Raw genomic sequence first — 17,756 nt, 5'->3', positions numbered from 1 at the left:
TAAGAAAATGTTGGATAACCCTTTCTCTGAAGTGGTCTAGGGTTTCCTGCCTAAGCAGGGGGTTGGACTAGAAGACCTCCAAGGTCTCTTCCAACTCTGTTATTCTATTCCATTCTAATTGTCCATGAAGAGCGAGGGGGAGGAAGTTAAGAGTTTCAAAACTGGCCTCATTACTTTTCTGCTGGAGACAACGCACCCCTAACCTCCTTCATCCCCATCTACCCACCATCACTCCTTATTAAAAAAAAAAAAAAACAGGATCAGGTACATCCAGACAACCTCTAAGAAAAGATATTCAAAGCCTTAAAGCCCAAGGAAAGCTTTTCAAAAGAAGAAGCTAGAGAAAATGATTTGGCAAGCTGCCCATTTGTATTATCTTACCAGCAGCTGACGATCTTAATGAGGCAAAGAGATATCCTGGAACCCATCCCTACTGAAATATGGCCAAGGCAAAGAGGACGGTTGGATTGCCCCTCCTTCAAAGGGATAAGAAGAGGGGTGGAGTTTCCTGCTTCTCCAGCGTTCAATGAATAATGTCAATTCAATGCTACGTTAATTTGTTCCTTTTTTTAAAAAAAAAAAACCCTTTCAAAAGAGTTCTCTTGATTCAGGTGACATTCCACTCATGGTCCATAATTCCCGTCTCTTCCATTTTCTGCCTTCCTTTAACTGAGGAGAATATATTGTATTATAGCAATAGCACTTGGGACTTACGGTATATCACAGAAGTGAGTACACTCCCTAACATTTTGTAAATATTTAAGGATATCTTTTCATGGGACAACACTGAAGAAATGACACTTGGCTACAATGTAAGTAGCGTGTATACAGCTTGTATAACAGTGTCAATGTGTTGTCCCCTCAAAATAAAGCAACACCCAGCCATTAAGGACTAGACTGCTGGCAAGATATACTTAAATATTTACAAAATGTATGGGGGTATACTCACTTCTGTGATATACGTATATTTACCCCCCACTTCAAAGTGCTTTACAATTTCAGCATATGGCCCTTAACCATCAAGCAGCGTCGCACGCAAGCCAACGCAAGCCCTTCAAAACATCATAAGCAAACCAAAAGACCTAACAACCCCAGATGAAGAAAAACAGGAGTCTTCTACAATATACATTGTCAGGACTACAACAACCAAGATGTAGGATGAACAGACAGAAGACTGGCAGAATGCATCCACAAACATCAACTGGCTGTCAGAAGGCACAACGAAAATTCTTCAATTTCACAACATATAGACAGATTTAACCCTCGTTTCAATTGGGAAAATGTGACCATGCTAAACCGGGCCAAGTCCAAGAACATCAGGGGATTTCTAGAAGCCTAGCACTCTGACAAATTAGCCATCAACAGACACACAGACATAAATAACATCTACATACAGTGCAAAAGAGACCATCGACCAACCCAAAAGAGAACAAAAAGACTCCAGTACCTCTCCACTAATCATCAGCACCCAGGTCAACATAGATTAACTCCAAGGTTAACATCAGATCAACACTCAAGTAAGCAATACCCCAATTAAGAAGCTGCTAACAAGTCAACAATGAACAGCCCCACCAAAGAACTTCTAAGACCAACTCCACCAGCGCAAGCCACCAGAACACTGAGAGTAAACTGCACTCCTTACTGGCACTGATTATGTTACCTAGCTTGGGTCATGAAACGTCTGCACGAAAACAAGTAAGCTCAGAGAGCACCAAGGACCCTCCCACCCCAACAGTCTGGATGCTCATTTTACCAACCTCGGGAGGATGGAAAGCTGAGTCAACCTTTAGGTTCAGTTAGACCACAGGACACAGTCTTTTCAGATACCAGGCAGTTAAATTGCAACACGCTCAACCGCTTGGCCAACAAGCAATACAATAAATCTTGTAAATGTTTATCAATGGTGGCCCCTTCAACTGCTCTACTAACGTTCAGGTCTTCTCCAGAATAACTCCTAGAAGGCTTTTAAAGCATAAAATCATACATTTTAGCCTGACAGCACCTTCTCTGGAAACCTAACTTTTAACAAGCTATTTGAAATTTGAACACAAGGAGGTTGAGGTTCAGACAAGGTAACTCAACTGGGTTAAAACGGTTGATGTCGAGTCATTTGTGATTCAGCTTGGCCCAAGAAGCTACGTGCTATCTTAAGCACCCGTCTGGTGTCATTTAGTGAACCAGAGTGACTTAAGAGTCTAGTCTAGTGAGTAAGAGGCATGCGGTTCAAACAGTTGTAAATAAATAAACCAGGTATATTACATTAAACCATCCTATAGTTTTGTTTCACTACAGCAAATTAGTTGAATACAAGTACACTTTCTTCTCTGGAGCGTAAGGTTAAATAGGTTGTGTGAATCCAGCCAGAATGTCTCCCTGTGAGTCTGCTCCAATCCCACCAGATTCCAATGAAATTGAGTGTGACACCCCTGGTTTAGTGTGATGCATACCCCAAGCCCAGGAAATAGTTTGGACCCATAAATTGTGCAAGGTTTCCTAGGAAGGTTTCCATTTTGGCTCTAAAATCAGGTGCTCCTCCCATCTGACACCCCTGCTCTATTTTTGTCTCCTTTTAATCTGACAATCTGCTTTTCTCTCCTAAGGCTTAAGGTGAGTTGCAACACTGTGCAGTTACAACATTGCCTGAGTGCTTCCAAGGAACATATTCTACCTGATCACAAATCAAACCAACCCCATGTCTTGACAGCCGCTCTTCAAAATAACAGCATCCTTCTGGGACTGGAATTTGCTTTAGAAAGATGTTATTTTTAGTTTTCTTTGGCTTAACTCAGATGAATCTGACTTAAGACGGGTGGGAGCAAACTGCTCAGTTCAACTTTGACCAACAGTCTATTTAGGGGGTTCCCTAACCAATTCCCCCAAGGCTGCCTTGTCAAAATGCACCCTTCAAACGGCTGCAGCGTAATTTTTCATTCTTCTCCTAACCCTCACCGTACAAGGAAGCAGTAAAATGAGTGCATTCAGTCCCCGATAGGTTTACCATCTAGGACAGGGGTCTCCAACCTTGGCAACTTTAAGACTTGTGGACTTCACAAATCTTAAAGTTGCCAAGGTTGGAGACCCCTGATCCAGGAGGCACGACTAAACTGCTCCAATGATGTCCACATGGGATGGCACTTCAAAGAATTATTTGAGACATAATTGTATTTCTCTACTATCTTTTTATTAATGGCGTTTGGGGAATGTTTCTACAGCATAGGAAGAAAGAGAGAGGGAAAGGTCTTGCTTGATCCTTTGCACAGCATGCCATTTTATATACATGTGATGCACACAAACACACGCACAGCCCTCCACAGACACATACCAATTGTAATTCAATGTTCATTCTAGATCAATGTTTTGCAACCTCCAGTGTGGATTTCAACTCCCAGAATTCCCCAGCCAGCCACCTGACCTGTTTTTTTTTAAAATTCCAATAAACAGACAGCACCTCCCTCTAGTGGCAAGCCAAGGGAGTGCCACCATAAATAAAGCAACTTTATGAAATTACGTCGAAATCTTACATTCAACCTTGTGTTCCAACACAAGCCTTCCAATTGGATAGCTCCATGGCTTAGACTGGGATCTAACTCTGGAAAATATGATTAAATCTCACACCCCTTCTTTCCCCTCCTCCTTCCACATTTCTATTTAAAAGAAAAGTTTTATTGGTTTTTTCAAATATTTTGGGGAAAAGGGTACATAAATGTGGAGAAAAATTTTGACAGCTACATCATACGGAAGGTGGTACTTCCCCGGAGTCTTACATCTCTCTCTTATTTTATATATATCAAAATATCATTATTACATACACATTAGCAGTTTAGGTTTGCTTCAAATTCTTTAACATCTTCAATCCTACTTTATATCACTTCTAACCATTTCATTATATTAACAATTGCACTGTGTTTTTAAATCATTTCTGTGACCTAAGTCTCATTGCTGTCTCTTCTCCCCTGTCTGTTGGCTGAGCCATGGCTCCTCCCCCCTTCATTGTTTCATCTAGGAGATTCTTGTGTTTTTCCATGAAGGCTTCTGCCTCCACTACAGTATTAATTCTCACTCTACCCCCCTCCCAGAAAATCAACAAGCCTTCTGGAATTAGCCACCTAAACCAGATATTTTCTTCATATAATTATTTAGTTAGGAAGAAGAATTTCTTGCTCTTATCTCTTATTCTTTTTGGTATCTGTTTCAGAATGGTTATTTCTTTGTCCTTATATCTTAAAGGTTCCCCCCTTTGAACTCCTAAACGTCCTCCTTCCACATTTCTGATTAGTCATCCTAAGGCTAGGGCAGCAATTGGTCACAAAAACCTTAAATGTCATTCAAACTCAGTATGTCCAGGACAGAAGAGAGAGGAAGAATACAATATTTAAAATATTAACTGTAGGGCCGATGGAACCTTTTCAGACAAAGTGGCTCATCTAGATCTTGTCTCCAGAACATCAAAGCAAAAGCAAATGCTTATTCCTAGTCCTCAAGATTTTATAGGCCACAGTGCTGAGTATATTGCTATAGGGATGGAAGGTAAGAGAAGACCTCCACGACAAGGCAAGACATCCAAGGAGGATCAGAAATGGGAACAAGGGAAGATCTTCTACTGCAGCCAAAAGCCGGGCCAGCGGAGAATGATGGGAACTCTAGTTGGAGGGGACCAGATGGGTAAACTGTCTTTAGCCAGATCCGACGTGATTTTCGCAGGCCTTCATAAGAACGTGTTGGGAGTCATCAGCCAGCTCTTCCAGGCACTGTCTCAACATGGAGTAGGTGGTATGAAAAGAGATGCCCCCAGAGGCCAGGGCTCCGTAAATCGGGAACCGATGGAGGAAAAGGTTGGCTACCATCAGGCCGGTCCCGGTGGCCTTTCCCAGCAAACTGATGACCACATCCTTGTTGATGCTACGGCCTAAACAACTGCGTACTTCCTTTCTCAGGACCTCCATGGACTTCCCGGAGCGCTCAGCCAGACGGGATAAAGATGCGGCATCGAGGCCGAAGTCTTGCCGGTAACTGGACAACTTTTTGAGCAAAATGGATACGTCGCAGGTGAAGGCCAGGCCCGGCAACGGGACAGCAGCTACCAAGCTGGAAATCAAAGCCACTTTCCAGATCTCCTGCTGAAGGACCTTCTTCTTCTTCTCGATGATCACGGTGGAGACGTTGGGCAGAGAGAGGAGAAAAGCCTGTCGCTTGTGGGTGGGCAACTCTTGCTCCAGAGTTTCCTCAAAAGCCTGGAAGTCGAACTTGTCGAGGTAGAAATTGCTGAGTAGGAACACCTTGGCGTTGCTCAGCCCAGCCTTGGAAAGCTTGCTCTGGCAATCCTTCTTGATCACCTCCAGAACTTCAGCTTCCGCAGGCGGGTTCTTCTTCCTCTGCTCAGCCTCCAAGTCATTGTCTATCTTGGTGCGCACAAAGTAGAACTGCTTCCCCTGTTGGACAATGGCCTGGGCCAAACGGACGTGGTTTTCTTTAAACCGTTCGGAAGCCAGGATGATGAAGAAATCATAACGGGAAAACTCCACCGTTTCTAAGTATTTATCGGCCAAGAAGTTGGGCGTTCCTATACCGGGGAGATCCCACAGGACGACGTTGGCATGCCAGGGATAAGGATATGGCGTGGGCTGCATGGTGGTCTCCGTCACGCCCGTTGCGGCCGACCCTTCCTCTTCATCAGTCATGCCCCTCAAGACGTTAACGAAAGTGGATTTCCCAGCGCCCGATTCTCCGGTGATCGCAATATCCAGCTGGGAATTCCAGATGGTTTCCAAGCTGCACTGGATTCGGGTCACCACCTCCGAGAGGCCCCCGAGTTCATAGGCTTCCTGGATCTCGGCGATCTCTTTTTCGCTGAACTCTTCGTAGCTTAAGTGAGTGGGCTTCTGTAATCTGTGGAAAGACACGAAGGATGGTCAAAGGTATGGATGGAGATCCAGGGGTGGGCTGCTGGGGGTTGGCAGGAGTTCAGGAGAATCTCTAGCTAAGAATCTGTGCAGTTCGGAGAACCCCCAAATCCCACTCCTGGCTGGCCCCGCCCACTGCACCCCTCCCCTCTCCAGAGTCTCCACTCGTTTTGAATGCAGGCAAGTGCAGGACATGCACGGAGGCTCGGGGAGGGCGAAAACAGGCCTACCGGAAGTTCAGGAAGGACCTCCAGAGCCTGGGGAGGCCATTTTCACCCTCCTGGAGGCTCAGGAAGCCTCCGGAGTCCAGGGAGGGCAAAAACGCCTCCCCCATCGTGGTGCAGGAGCCCAACTAGGCCACACCCACCATGGCCACGCCCACCCAGTAACCAGGCAGAGAACCCCTTGCTGAAATGTTTGAAGCCCACCCCTGATGGAGAACCTTCACATTCAATGCCAGCCAGGTAAAACCGAAATGGGGAGAACACGGATGCAAAGGAAATATTAAAATATTCTTTGAAGAGTCCTTTGGAAAATAAAGTAGGCTCCCTAAAGCAGGAACTATAGACGATTTGGTCTTCTACAACAGGCAGGTAGTCCTCGACTTACGACAGTTTGTTTAGTGATGGCTCAAAGTTGCAATGGCCCTGAAAAAAAGTGAGGTGGCCATTTTTTGCACAACCGTTTTGCAGCATCCCCACAGTTACAAGATCAAAATTCAGATGTTTGGCAACTGACTCGTATTTATGACAGTTGCATTATCCCGGGGTCACGTGATCCCCTTTCGGCGACCTTCTGACAAGCAAAGTCAAGTGCCAGATCCACTTAACAACCGTGTTGCTAACTTATCAACTGCAGTGGTTCACTTAGCAACCGTGGCAAGAAAGGTCGTAAAAATGGATCAAAACTCGCGTAACCATAGTCTCTCTTAGTCACAGAAATTTTGGGGTCAGTGGCGGCTGTTAAGACAAGGACTACTCTAGTCAAAATAAATAAATAAATAAATCTAATCTAGAATGATTAACTGATATCTAAACAGAAAAATCCAAGTTGTCTACAATCCCGTTCCAAGATTTGCCCCATGGGGAAGGATTCTGGCACAGTTCATCTAAGTCGATAAGCTAATAAAACAGAACCTCTGTAGCTCAGGGTTGAAAAATGGAATCCTTGGTGCTCTCAAAGTTGGTTGCTTGCTTGCAGGTATTTCCTTATATTAGGTAACATCCTAACACAATGTCACAACGTTGCAGATCAGCCATGTTTACACACCCACACGAAAGAGGCTACAAGAGGCTAAGGAGGAAACAAAAAATCCAGAACATATCCTCCTCCCCAGCAACCAACACTCAGAGAAGCAGGGACTAATCCCAGACAAACAATCAAGCAGAAACCAATAGCCTAACTAAGGAACCACCGAGGAGAAAAACCACACCCATATCAACCCTGGCAGAACAAGTTACGGGTAGTCCTTGACTTATGACAATAATGGAATCTGCCCATTACAGTTGTAAGTTTCAATAGTCTTAAAGGAAGTCATTGCACGCCCCATGTGATTTTTACGACCTCTTTTGCAGCGGTCATTAAGGGAAGCCATTGTTTGCTACCGAAGTGTTTTTGCCCCAAACCACAAGTAAACGCCAATGTTGGGCAAAAACGTAAATCTCAGTCATGTGACCTCTGCAAATAGCCATGAATGCAGGCTGGTGGCTGGATGGGTGAAATGCGGCCACACTCACTATCCGAACTTCAGAACCAGGGGATAAGTACCTATTGGGGAGAATCCATTGTTAACTTGGAATGGTCGCTAAGCAACCGTCATAAGCCAAAGACTATCTGTACCGTGTGGAAACAGGGGGCAAACTCCACACTTAATGACACTGTTGAGGTTACCTAGTTGCATAACGAAATATCTACAAACTCAAGAGCACCAAGGACACCACAAAAGCAAGCTAACAAACCCACTACCCTCACATGACAACTAATTGCGTTGTTTATAAACTCTCTAACTAGAACTTCTCTCTTTTGGACTCGTGCTGGAGCCCATCTTCAGGGAACTTCTCTCTCTCTACAAAATGTGCCACTTTTCTGAGAAAGAGAAATTCCCTGAAAATGGACTCCAGCACGAGTCCAAAAGAGAGAAGTTCTAGCTAGAGAGAAATTCTCTGAGGATGGGCTCCAGCACGAGTTCAAAAGAGAGAAGTTCTAGCTAGAGAGAAATTCTCTGAGGATGGGCTCCAGCACGAGTTCAAAAGAGAGAAGTTCTAGCTAGAGAGAAATTCTCTTGAGGATGGGCTCCAGCACGAGTCCAAAAGAGAGAAGTTCTAGCTAGAGAGAAATTCTCTGAGGATGGGCTCCAGCACGAGTTCAAAAGAGAGAAGTTCTAGCTAGAGAGAAATTCTCTGAGGATGGGCTCCAGCACGAGTTCAAAAGAGAGAAGTTCTAGCTAGAGAGAAATTCTCTTGAGGATGGGCTCCAGCACGAGTCCAAAAGAGAGAAGTTCTAGCTAGAGAGAAATTCTCTGAGGATGGGCTCCAGCACGAGTTCAAAAGAGAGAAGTTCTAGCTAGAGAGAAATTCTCTTGAGGATGGGCTCCAGCACGAGTCCAAAAGAGAGAAGTTCTAGCTAGAGAGAAATTCTCTGAGGATGGGCTCCAGCACGAGTTCAAAAGAGAGAAGTTCTAGCTAGAGAGAAATTCTCTGAGGATGGGCTCCAGCACGAGTTCAAAAGAGAGAAGTTCTAGCTAGAGAGAAATTCTCTTGAGGATGGGCTCCAGCACGAGTCCAAAAGAGAGAAGTTCTAGCTAGAGAGAAATTCTCTGAGGATGGGCTCCAGCACGAGTCCAAAAGAGAGAAGTTCTAGCTAGAGAGAAATTCTCTGAGGATGGGCTCCAGCACGAGTTCAAAAGAGAGAAGTTCTAGCTAGAGAGAAATTCTCTTGAGGATGGGCTCCAGCACGAGTCCAAAAGAGAGAAGTTCTAGCTAGAGAGAAATTCTCTGAGGATGGGCTCCAGCACGAGTCCAAAAGAGAGAAGTTCTAGCTAGAGAGAAATTCTCTGAGGATGGGCTCCAGCACGAGTCCAAAAGAGAGAAGTTCTAGCTAGAGAGAAATTCTCTTGAGGATGGGCGCCAGCACGAGTCCAAAAGCTCGGAGGACAAAACCTCTGGTCCCGGTGACCGACCCAGATTGTATCCTGCATTAATATCCTGGGACACATATACAGATCGTCCTCAACTTACAACAGTCCATTTAGTGACCCTTCAAAATTACGTCACCGAAAAAGTGAATTATGTCCCTTTTTTCAAAGTAACAACCTTTGCAGCATTCCCCACGATCACGTGATCAAAATTCAGATGATGGACAACTGGATCATATTGATGACTATTGCAGTGTCCCGGGGGAGGGGGAAGGGTCATGTGATCTGCTTTTGCGACCTTCGGATGAGCGAAGTCAATGGGGAAGCCAGATTCCCTTAACCTGATAAGTCACTCATCAACTGCAGGGATTCAACTGCGGCAAAGAAAGGTCGTAAAACGAAGCAAAAACTCACTTAACAATTGTCTCACTTAATGACAGAAATGCCGGGCTCAATTGTCGAGGGCCACTCGTGTTCGCCTTCGTTCGAGAGCAACTCTACTTTTCTGGCGGCAAGCTGTCATACCAACCTTTCATACTGGTGCAGGTCCTTCAGCAAGTCTTCCCGCAGCCGGGGGCAATCGAGGGCGCCAGGCTCAAAAGCAGAGATCAGGTATACAAAGGGATCCACGAGAGGGAGGATCCCCAGGGATTCGGTACAGGCCTCCCGGAGCGCCCGGAGGACTTCCGACCGATCGTAACGCTGCCCCATCAACCGTTTGAGAGTGTGAAGTTCCAGATCAGCCTTGGTCCGGGCAAAATAGACCTTTTTGCCGGCTTGCCGGGCCTCCAACACAAGGCGGCCGTGAGAATCATCAAACCTGTCATCGGTCACCAAGACAATCAGGTCGGCCTCTCTCATCCATTGTTCCGCATGGCCCTCGCCCTCCATCGACCGCTCCCACAGCAGTAAATTATTATAAGTCGGGTCGGGGTACATGATGGGCTTTTCAGATTTCACTGGAGCTCCCACGGGGGCTGATCCCACATCACCTTCAGTCATGTCTCGTACGGCATTAAGAAGAGCTGATTTCCCGACATCGGATTTCCCCACGAAGATGATGGAAACATCCCCGCAATTGGGGGAACCCGGAGCAGAATTTGGAGAGGTCTTTACGGACATGTTTGGTGTTCAGAAAAAGATTAACCTTTCTTCTGAGCAGGCAGAGCAACCTTTAAAGAAAGAAAGTCAAAGGTCAGAGAGGAAAAAACGTCTTTTTTAGGCTAAAATCAAATCCTAAGGATTTAATCAGAGAGATGCAGTGGCTCAGTGGCTAAGATGCTGAGCTTATCGATCAGAAAAGTGGGCAGCTCAACGGTTTGAATCCCTAGCGCCGCGTAACGGAGTGAGCTCCCGTGACTTGTCCCAGCTTCTGCCAACCTAGCAGTTCGAAAGCATGTAAAAATGCAAGTAGAAAAATAGGAATCACCTTTGGTGGGTAGGTAACAGCACTCTGTGCGCCTTCGGCGTTTAGTCATGCCGGCCACATGACCACAGAGACATCTTCGGACAGCGCTGGCTCTTCGGCTTTGAAACAGAGATGAGCACTGCCCCCTAGAGTCAGGAACGACTAGCACATATGTGCAAGGGGAAACTTTACCTTACCAAATCCTAAGCTTGGCTATACATATTTCAAGCAGCGGTCAGTCACAGAAATCGACTACCAAATCGAACACAATTAGCCACAGGACAAAAAGGATAATAATAATTTTGTTTAATTTCACTTTGTGCCCATAAAAATTAGGGTAGGTTCAAACAAACTGTTTTTGCCTGTTTTTGACCTGCATAATGCTTCTGGAAGTGGGGGGAAGGTGAAAAACAGGGTTCACAGACACTCTAGGAGGCAAAAAATGGGCCCAAATGACCCATTTTTGGCCAAAAACCCAAGCCATTTTTGTCTGTTTTTGGCCTGCAGAATGCTTCTGGAGGTGGGGGTGGGTGGGTGAAAAACAGAGTGCACAGACGCCCTAGGAGGCAAAAAACCTGGCAAAAAGGGCCGTTTTTCTCCTCCTTCACCTCCAGAATATAGATAAAGAGAGCTAGATAGACAGAGAGAGAAGGGGAGAGAGAGAGAGAGAAGAGAGAGAGAGAGAGAGAGAGAGAGAGAGAGAGAGAGAGAGAGAGAGAGAGAGATACCTCTGTCCCCATCCATCCATCCATCCATTGCTCTCTCTCTCTATCCCTCTCTTATTATATTATATAATTAAATTTTGTCATTTTATTATTTTATTTTATTGGGTTCCACTCATCTAGTTGAAATGTTTATTTATGTTGCCAGTCTACCTAAATAAACGGGCCATAGATATCCAGCCAGCTTTCCTATCAAACCAGAATTCTCTGTTTCCTGGTTTCTAGCCTGGTGAGTGAGTGAGTGAGTGAGTGAGTGAGTGAGAGAGAGATAATAGGATGGTAGGTAGATCTACTAGATAGAGGGTCAATGTTATAGGATAGATCATAGATCATAGATGGTTAGAAGGAAAGTAGGTAGGTAGGTGGGGGGGGGAGAGAGAGAGAGTCCTTGTTTGCAGGTGTAGCTGGGGAATTCTGGGAGTTGAAGTCCTCATATCTTCAGAGTTGCAAAGTCACAGAAAGCCTGGTTCTCTAACCTGGCCAGCTAGCCAGGGAGGCAGGGGGGGGGGGGGATTGTTTCTGGGGCTGCCGAGAGCAGCCAAGCCCCGAAAAGGAGCCGTCCGGATTCCCACGGCTCAGCCAGCTGGGTTGCAGGAAGGGTCCGGTCGGGGCTGCTGCACGGGGCGAGGGGCCAAGGCGGGGCCGTGGCGGGAACCGCCCTTCCTCCCCCCACCCCACCCCTTACCTGCGCGTCGCTTCGCCCCTGGAAGGTCGGGGGGAGAGCGGGTCGGGCGTCCAGCGCAGGGCGGCTCCGGATTCCCCTGGGGCAGAGAGGCGACCCTCCCCCTCCGCTCTCCTCCGGCCGCTTCCGTTTCTCGGCTCTCCTCCCCGGCGCGTCAGAAGGGGCGGTTTCGCGGCGCCGCGGTGCGAGCAGAGAACCGGGGCCGGGGAGGGGAAGGGGTAAAAGCGGCTTCTGGATCGCGCGCACAGTCCCGGGAAGCGCGTCGGAGGCTCCCCGCGCGGAGCGAGAGAAGAAGCGAGGAGAGGAGGAAGCCCCAGCCCGACGGGGGTCGTGAAAAGGACTGCCCACGCGTAGGCTTGTTGGCCGCGGATCTCTTCTTCGCGCCGCCTGGATCCCTTTTGGAAGACAGGTGAGCGGTTCTTTCCCGTAATCCGGGCAAGTGGCCGTGGGGGGGGGGGCTGTAGGGGGGGAGGGGGGTCACCTGGAAAGGCGGAGGGGGAGATGTAGGGTCTCCTGCTTGGGCAGCGCGTTGGACTAGATGACCTGCAAGGTCCCTTCCAACTCTCTTTAATCCGTGCTGCTAAACCTGCGGACCACCTGCCAGGTGCGTGAGCCGCAAAAGTGCGGCTCCGGAGCGCAGGGAAATGATGGGCTGCGCTCTTTGCTGCCCCCTCACGGTCGTCTGAGGTATGGCACACACACACACACACACACCCAAGGCGCGGTCGGCTGGCGGTAGCTTTCGATTCCTCCCGAGGGTGGGAGCCCCGGGCAAAAGACAAACCAGGGTCTGGAGCTGTGAGGGTCTTTGAACCCCTCTCAAGGGGGAACGTCTTTTAAGCTCCGTCTACTGGGGGCCCTTCTGGCCCCACCCACCTCTCCCCATTCCCCAGTGGCTTTTGATGGAACTGAGTTGCCAGGTCTTGTCACCAACCTGAAAGCCAGCAGGATACTTCTGCTGATCGGCGGCTGTCAGCAGTTTGAATCCCAACCGGGATCAAGGTTGACTCGGCCTTCTTCCATCCTTCCGAGGTGGGTCAAATGAGGAGCCAGATTGTTGGGGGCAATATGCCGACTCTGTAAACCGCTTAGAGAGGGCTGTAAAGCCCTGTGAAGCGGCATGAAAGTCCATGTGCTATTGCTTTTGTCAGCATGATACTTGCGATTCCGGAAGGCCTGTGCAAGGGGTATGTTAGTCGTGGGAAAGCAGAGATGGGGCTGGAGAGAGGATGTCAAATCCATCGCTTTGTCTTGGCAACTTTTAAAGAGTTTAACCTTGCCAACTTTTAAGGCTTGTGGACTTCAGCTCCCAGAATTCCCGAGCCAGCCATACTGGCTGGGGAATTCTGGGAGTTGACGTCCACCCATCATCAAACGGCCGAAGTTGAGAAACACAGCGATACGTGGCTGTGCGAAGGAGATTCAGCCTGGGTTCTCACCAGCTTGGGCCACTCACCTCATCTCTTCTCTTCCTGCAGCTCAGCCATGGCCAGCTTTCCCTATTTAGACGAAGCAGAGTTGAGGAACCGCAAGGTTGAATATCTGGCCCAGAACTCCGTCGCGGCTGCCTCTCAAATCCAGGAAGTTCTGGATTTTTTGAACTCCTTCAAGGCCCATGTTGGGATCCTAGGGGAGCACCGCGCAGGGGTGACCATCCTGGTTGAGGGTCTCCTGAGCAAGCCCTGCCCCGTGACAAACCTTCATGCTTACTTCCGGGAAGCTCAATGTCCCACGCTCTCTGCAGAGGTCCACGTTCATCCCACCTTCCCTCACCTCAACTTGCACGATCTACCTGGCTTTGAAGCCACCGAGAAACCGGCTGCTTATCTTAAGAAAGCAGGTGACCTCCAGCGGTTCAGCTGCTTTGTGCTGGTGGTAGGAACCAGCGGCCTCAGAGACATCCATCTGCAAGTCCTTAAGGCCATCAAGCAGAAGAAGAAACCGTTCTTCGTGGTTCGCACCAAGATCGACCTGGATCTTCACACAGCTCGAAAGCGCCTTCAATGCAGATACAATCCTACAGAGCAGATGAACAGGATTAGGAAGGAGTTGACGGAGAAGTTGACCAAGGATGGTTTGGAAGCCAAGATCTTCCTTGTGTCTGGGCTGCAGACGGAGAGATACGATTTTGCTTCATTCGAGGAAGCTTTGGAAGGAGAAGTACTCAACTTGAAAAGGTAAAGGGGTCAAGGAGAGTCTGAGAAAGCCAAACATTTTGGCTTTTCTGCCAGGGCTGGGAACATCTCCATACAATGCCATTCTGTCCTTCTTTTATACTAGCCTTTCGAGCTAACGTCCTTTTTCCCTCAGTTGTTGTCTTATGTTGTTGTCAGTTGCAAAGTCATGTCCGACCCATCACGACCCCATGGACAATGTTCCTCCAGGCCTTCCTGTCCTTTACCAGCCCCCAGAGTTCATTTAAGGTCACGCCGACTGCTTCAGTGACTCCATCCAGCCACCTCCTTCTCTGCCATCCCCTTCTTCTTTTGCCCTCAATCGTTCCCAGCATTAGGCTCTTCTCCAGTGAGTTCTTCTTTCTCATTTGGTGGCCAAAGTAAGAGTCTCCTCTTCAGGATCTGGCCTTCTAAAGAGCTGTCAGGGTTGATCCCCTCTAGGACTGACCAGTTGGATCACCTTGCAGCCCAAGGGACTCGCAGGAGTCTTCTCCGGCACCATAGTTTAAAGGCCTCAATTCTTTGGCGCTCAGCCTTTCTCATGGTCCAAATTTCACAACCATGCATTGCAACTGGGAAAAGTTGTTTTCTACAATATAGAAGTCAAATAAGCATGCTAAAACAGAACACTATCAAGGAAAGGAGAAATAGTTCTTATAATTTAGCATAAAACTTTCACACACTGACTTTCGTTAGCATCCTTGCTTAGGAACCAAAATTGGGACTGGCAGCAGTTATTAAGTAAACTGCAAAGTGGTTGCTAAGTGGGAAATCGTGTGACCGTGACTATGTTTTCAAAGGTTTGCCCTTTGGAATGCTTATCCTGGTGGTGAATATACATCTAAAGCAGCGGCTCTCAACCTGTGGGTCGGGACCCCTTTGGGGGTCGAACGACCCTTTCACAGGGGTCGCCTAAGACCATTGCAAAACAGATATTTTCGATGGTCTTAGGAACCGAGACACCAATTTTACGGTTGGGGTTCACCACAACATGAGGAACTGTATTAAAGGGTCGCGGCATTGGGAAGGTTGAGAACCACTGATCTAAAGAAATGCCGTGATGCCAGCAGCCCGAAGCATACTCGGGACTGGAAGCCACAAATGCGCTACACCAGGGGTGTTCAAACTTGGGAACTTCAAGACTTGTGGACTTCAACTCCCAGAATTCTCCAGCCGGCTGGCTGGGGAATTCTGGGAGTTGAAGTCCACAAGTCTTAAAGTTCCCAAGTTTGGACACCCCTGCGCTACACAATCCTATTCCATCATTTTGTATTTGCTTACTCTCTCATAATCCCTTTCTCTCCAATCTTTCTGTCAAAATTTGTAATAAAAAATAAAAACCTTGGGGAAAAGAGACAGACAGTGTTGAGTCCTTGATGGATCCCGTCTGTCTTCTTACTGTTCTCTAATTGCAACTATGACTATAAGAAGACGATGCTTACAGTATGTATTTCTGCTCTTGGTTCTTTCTAGGCACCATGAGGGAAATCTGAAGGACTTCCACGCAGTGAGTCAAAAGATGGTCAAGGAGCTATTTGAAATTTGCAAGTTCAGCAGTTTGGCAGATGTCCCAAGGGTAATCCAGGCTATGCTGACCAATCCCACTCAAATCCATCTGAATGTAGCTCTGATTGGGGAAACAGGCTCAGGAAACTCCTCCCTGATCAATGCGCTGAGAAGAGCAGGCGATGAAGAGACAGGGGCCGCCCCCACTGGAATAACCGAGACCACCAGGACAGCCATAGCCTACCCATTCCCTTCCGTCCCTAACATGTTCCTTTGGGATTTGCCAGGCGTGGGATTGATGGAGGGTGATGTGAAGTGCCTGGACCTCAGCCGCTACGGCGCCTTCCTGCTGGTGGCCTCGGAGCGCTACAAGCACATCCACAGCTGTCTGGCCAAAATGATTGCTTCAGAAGGGAAACAGTTTTTCTTTGTGAGGAACAAGATTGACGTTGACGTGGAGGCTCAAGGTGGAAGCCAACCCAACGTGAAGGAGAAACTTCAGGAACAGATCCGGAAGAGCTGCGTGGAAGCTCTGAAGAATGATGGTGTGGAATGCCCGGTCTTCTTGGTCTCCTCCTTCATGGCTGAAGCCTACGACCTCCCTCTCCTTAGGGAAGAACTCCAGAAACAGGCTTCCGAGTTGAAGAGGAAGGCGTTGAGGAGAGCAATCCCAACAGTCTTCTCCCAGCTGGTGAGACTCAAGAGCAAAGTGCTGATGAAGGACGTTTGGGGGAAGACCTTGCAAGTTGGCCTCTCCTCGGTGGACAACCTCAAGGAGACGGTGGTCGAGAATCTCCCGGCCATCATTGCCAGCTTCCGCGTCGACCTCGGTCTGGACGAAACATCTGTCGTGAACACAGCCCGGTGTACTGGCAAAGAAGCCCACCAGCTTCAAGAACAGATCCAAAGCCGTTTTGCCCGGCCAATGCCCACCACCGAGGTGCTCAACCTCATAGTTAAGCCTCCCTCGTGGGGCAGCTGGGCGTGGAGCTACATGCCCTACTGGGGCAGAGGAGGCGAAGTGGAGGCCATAATCTCGGTGGAGAACGTTTACAACCTGTTGAAGCAAGCTGTGGTGGAGCTGTCCGAAGATGCAGAGAGGCTGCTGCTGGCAGCCTTCTCGGAGGAGTAGAGGTGGAGGGATAAATTTGGGGGGCAGGGGAGAAAGGCCAACAACCTCTTTGTCCCACTTTAAAAGCAGCGGAGAGAAAAGCAACGGAAGCGTCCCCGCGATAGGACACGATGAGGCAAGAGCAAAGATTGCTTGGCATAGTGTCCTGTGTTAGTGGTGACGATGGTGGGGGGATTTTTGGAAGGACCCAGCAAGACTTGTCTGCAGAAACTTAAGAAGTGGAAAACCAGTTCTAAGCCTGTACCCCTTTGCAGTGCTGATACACACATTGTAGTGTCTCTCAACCTTGACAACTTTAAGATGTATGGACTTCCAACTGCCAGAATTCCCCAGCCAGCATCGCTGGCTGGGGAATTCTAGGAGTTGGAAATCCATACATCTTAAAGTTGGCATGGTTGAGAAATACTGGTGAGCTGTTCTTTACACGAAGCAGTTCCTATTACAGAGCAATCAACGTTCTTTATATGAAGCAGTTCCTGTTACAGAGCAATCAACGTTCTTTATATGAAGCAGTTCCTATTATTACAGAGAAATCAAATGCTTGCTTACGTGCTAGGATCCTGGCTTACAATACTGGTCTTATATAGTGAGAAGCTAGTTTTATTTTTTATTAAGCAGTAAACGTATCTCATGCTAGGACAGGCTCCATACACCTTGGCCTGATCAGGGAAACGCACCCTGTGCCTAAACGTCTTTGAATTCCCCAGATGTGCACATGCTTTAAAAAAAAAGAGCTGTTTTTTGTCCAGGAGAATTTTAATTCTGTCAGATTGAGAGAATCGTCGTTTAAATTTATTTCTCCTGGAAGGAGGTCATGTTACAGTTATTAGAAACGCTGTTCAGGGGTAGATTGTCTGCACAACGCAAACTGCAATGAAAAGTTCTGCCCGTTGTACATTTAGCCATGCCACAAATTAATTGAAAACTGTGGCCTGTTTGTAATTTGCTGCATGACAAATTAAAACAGTTGTTCTTTATCGTACAGTCTTGTTTTGATCATCGTTCTTGTTTATAGCATGCAACTCACTGGGTTTCTAAAATCTTCACTCTCAAGTCAGGCCTTGCCTAATTGTAGGGGTTTTTTTTTTTAATTGTTTAT

General features: G+C 47.6%; 2 protein-coding genes across 2 annotated transcripts; one reads left to right on the top strand and one right to left on the bottom strand.

Annotated features, from left to right (window-relative positions):
• Positions 1-3,159: 3,159 nt before the first annotated feature.
• On the bottom strand, positions 3,160-11,986 carry LOC309396801 (interferon-inducible GTPase 5-like). The gene is made up of 4 exons (XM_081962254.1): positions 11,849-11,986; positions 9,563-10,205; positions 4,252-5,886; positions 3,160-3,627 (listed from the first exon to the last, which is right to left on the bottom strand). The coding sequence occupies exons 2-3, from the start codon at positions 10,153-10,155 to the stop codon at positions 4,674-4,676; spliced, it is 1,806 nt and encodes a 601-aa protein (XP_081818380.1). The 5' UTR covers positions 10,156-10,205; positions 11,849-11,986; the 3' UTR covers positions 3,160-3,627; positions 4,252-4,673.
• Positions 10,154-17,639, top strand: LOC309396498 (uncharacterized protein; the record flags this gene model as incomplete). Its single annotated transcript, XM_081961658.1, has 5 exons — positions 10,154-10,227; positions 11,389-11,392; positions 11,743-12,254; positions 13,324-14,022; positions 15,493-17,639. The coding sequence occupies 5 exons, from the start codon at positions 10,154-10,156 to the stop codon at positions 16,655-16,657; spliced, it is 2,454 nt and encodes an 817-aa protein (XP_081817784.1). The 3' UTR covers positions 16,658-17,639.
• Between the last annotated feature and the right edge of the window lie 117 nt (positions 17,640-17,756).

Source organism: Natrix helvetica (genome assembly GCF_964273705.1).
Source record: "Natrix helvetica genome assembly, chromosome: 9".
Taxonomy (NCBI): Eukaryota; Metazoa; Chordata; class Lepidosauria; order Squamata; family Natricidae; genus Natrix; species Natrix helvetica.
The sequence above is the reverse complement of the archived record's forward strand: the minus strand, read 5'-3'. Positions and strand labels throughout refer to the sequence as shown.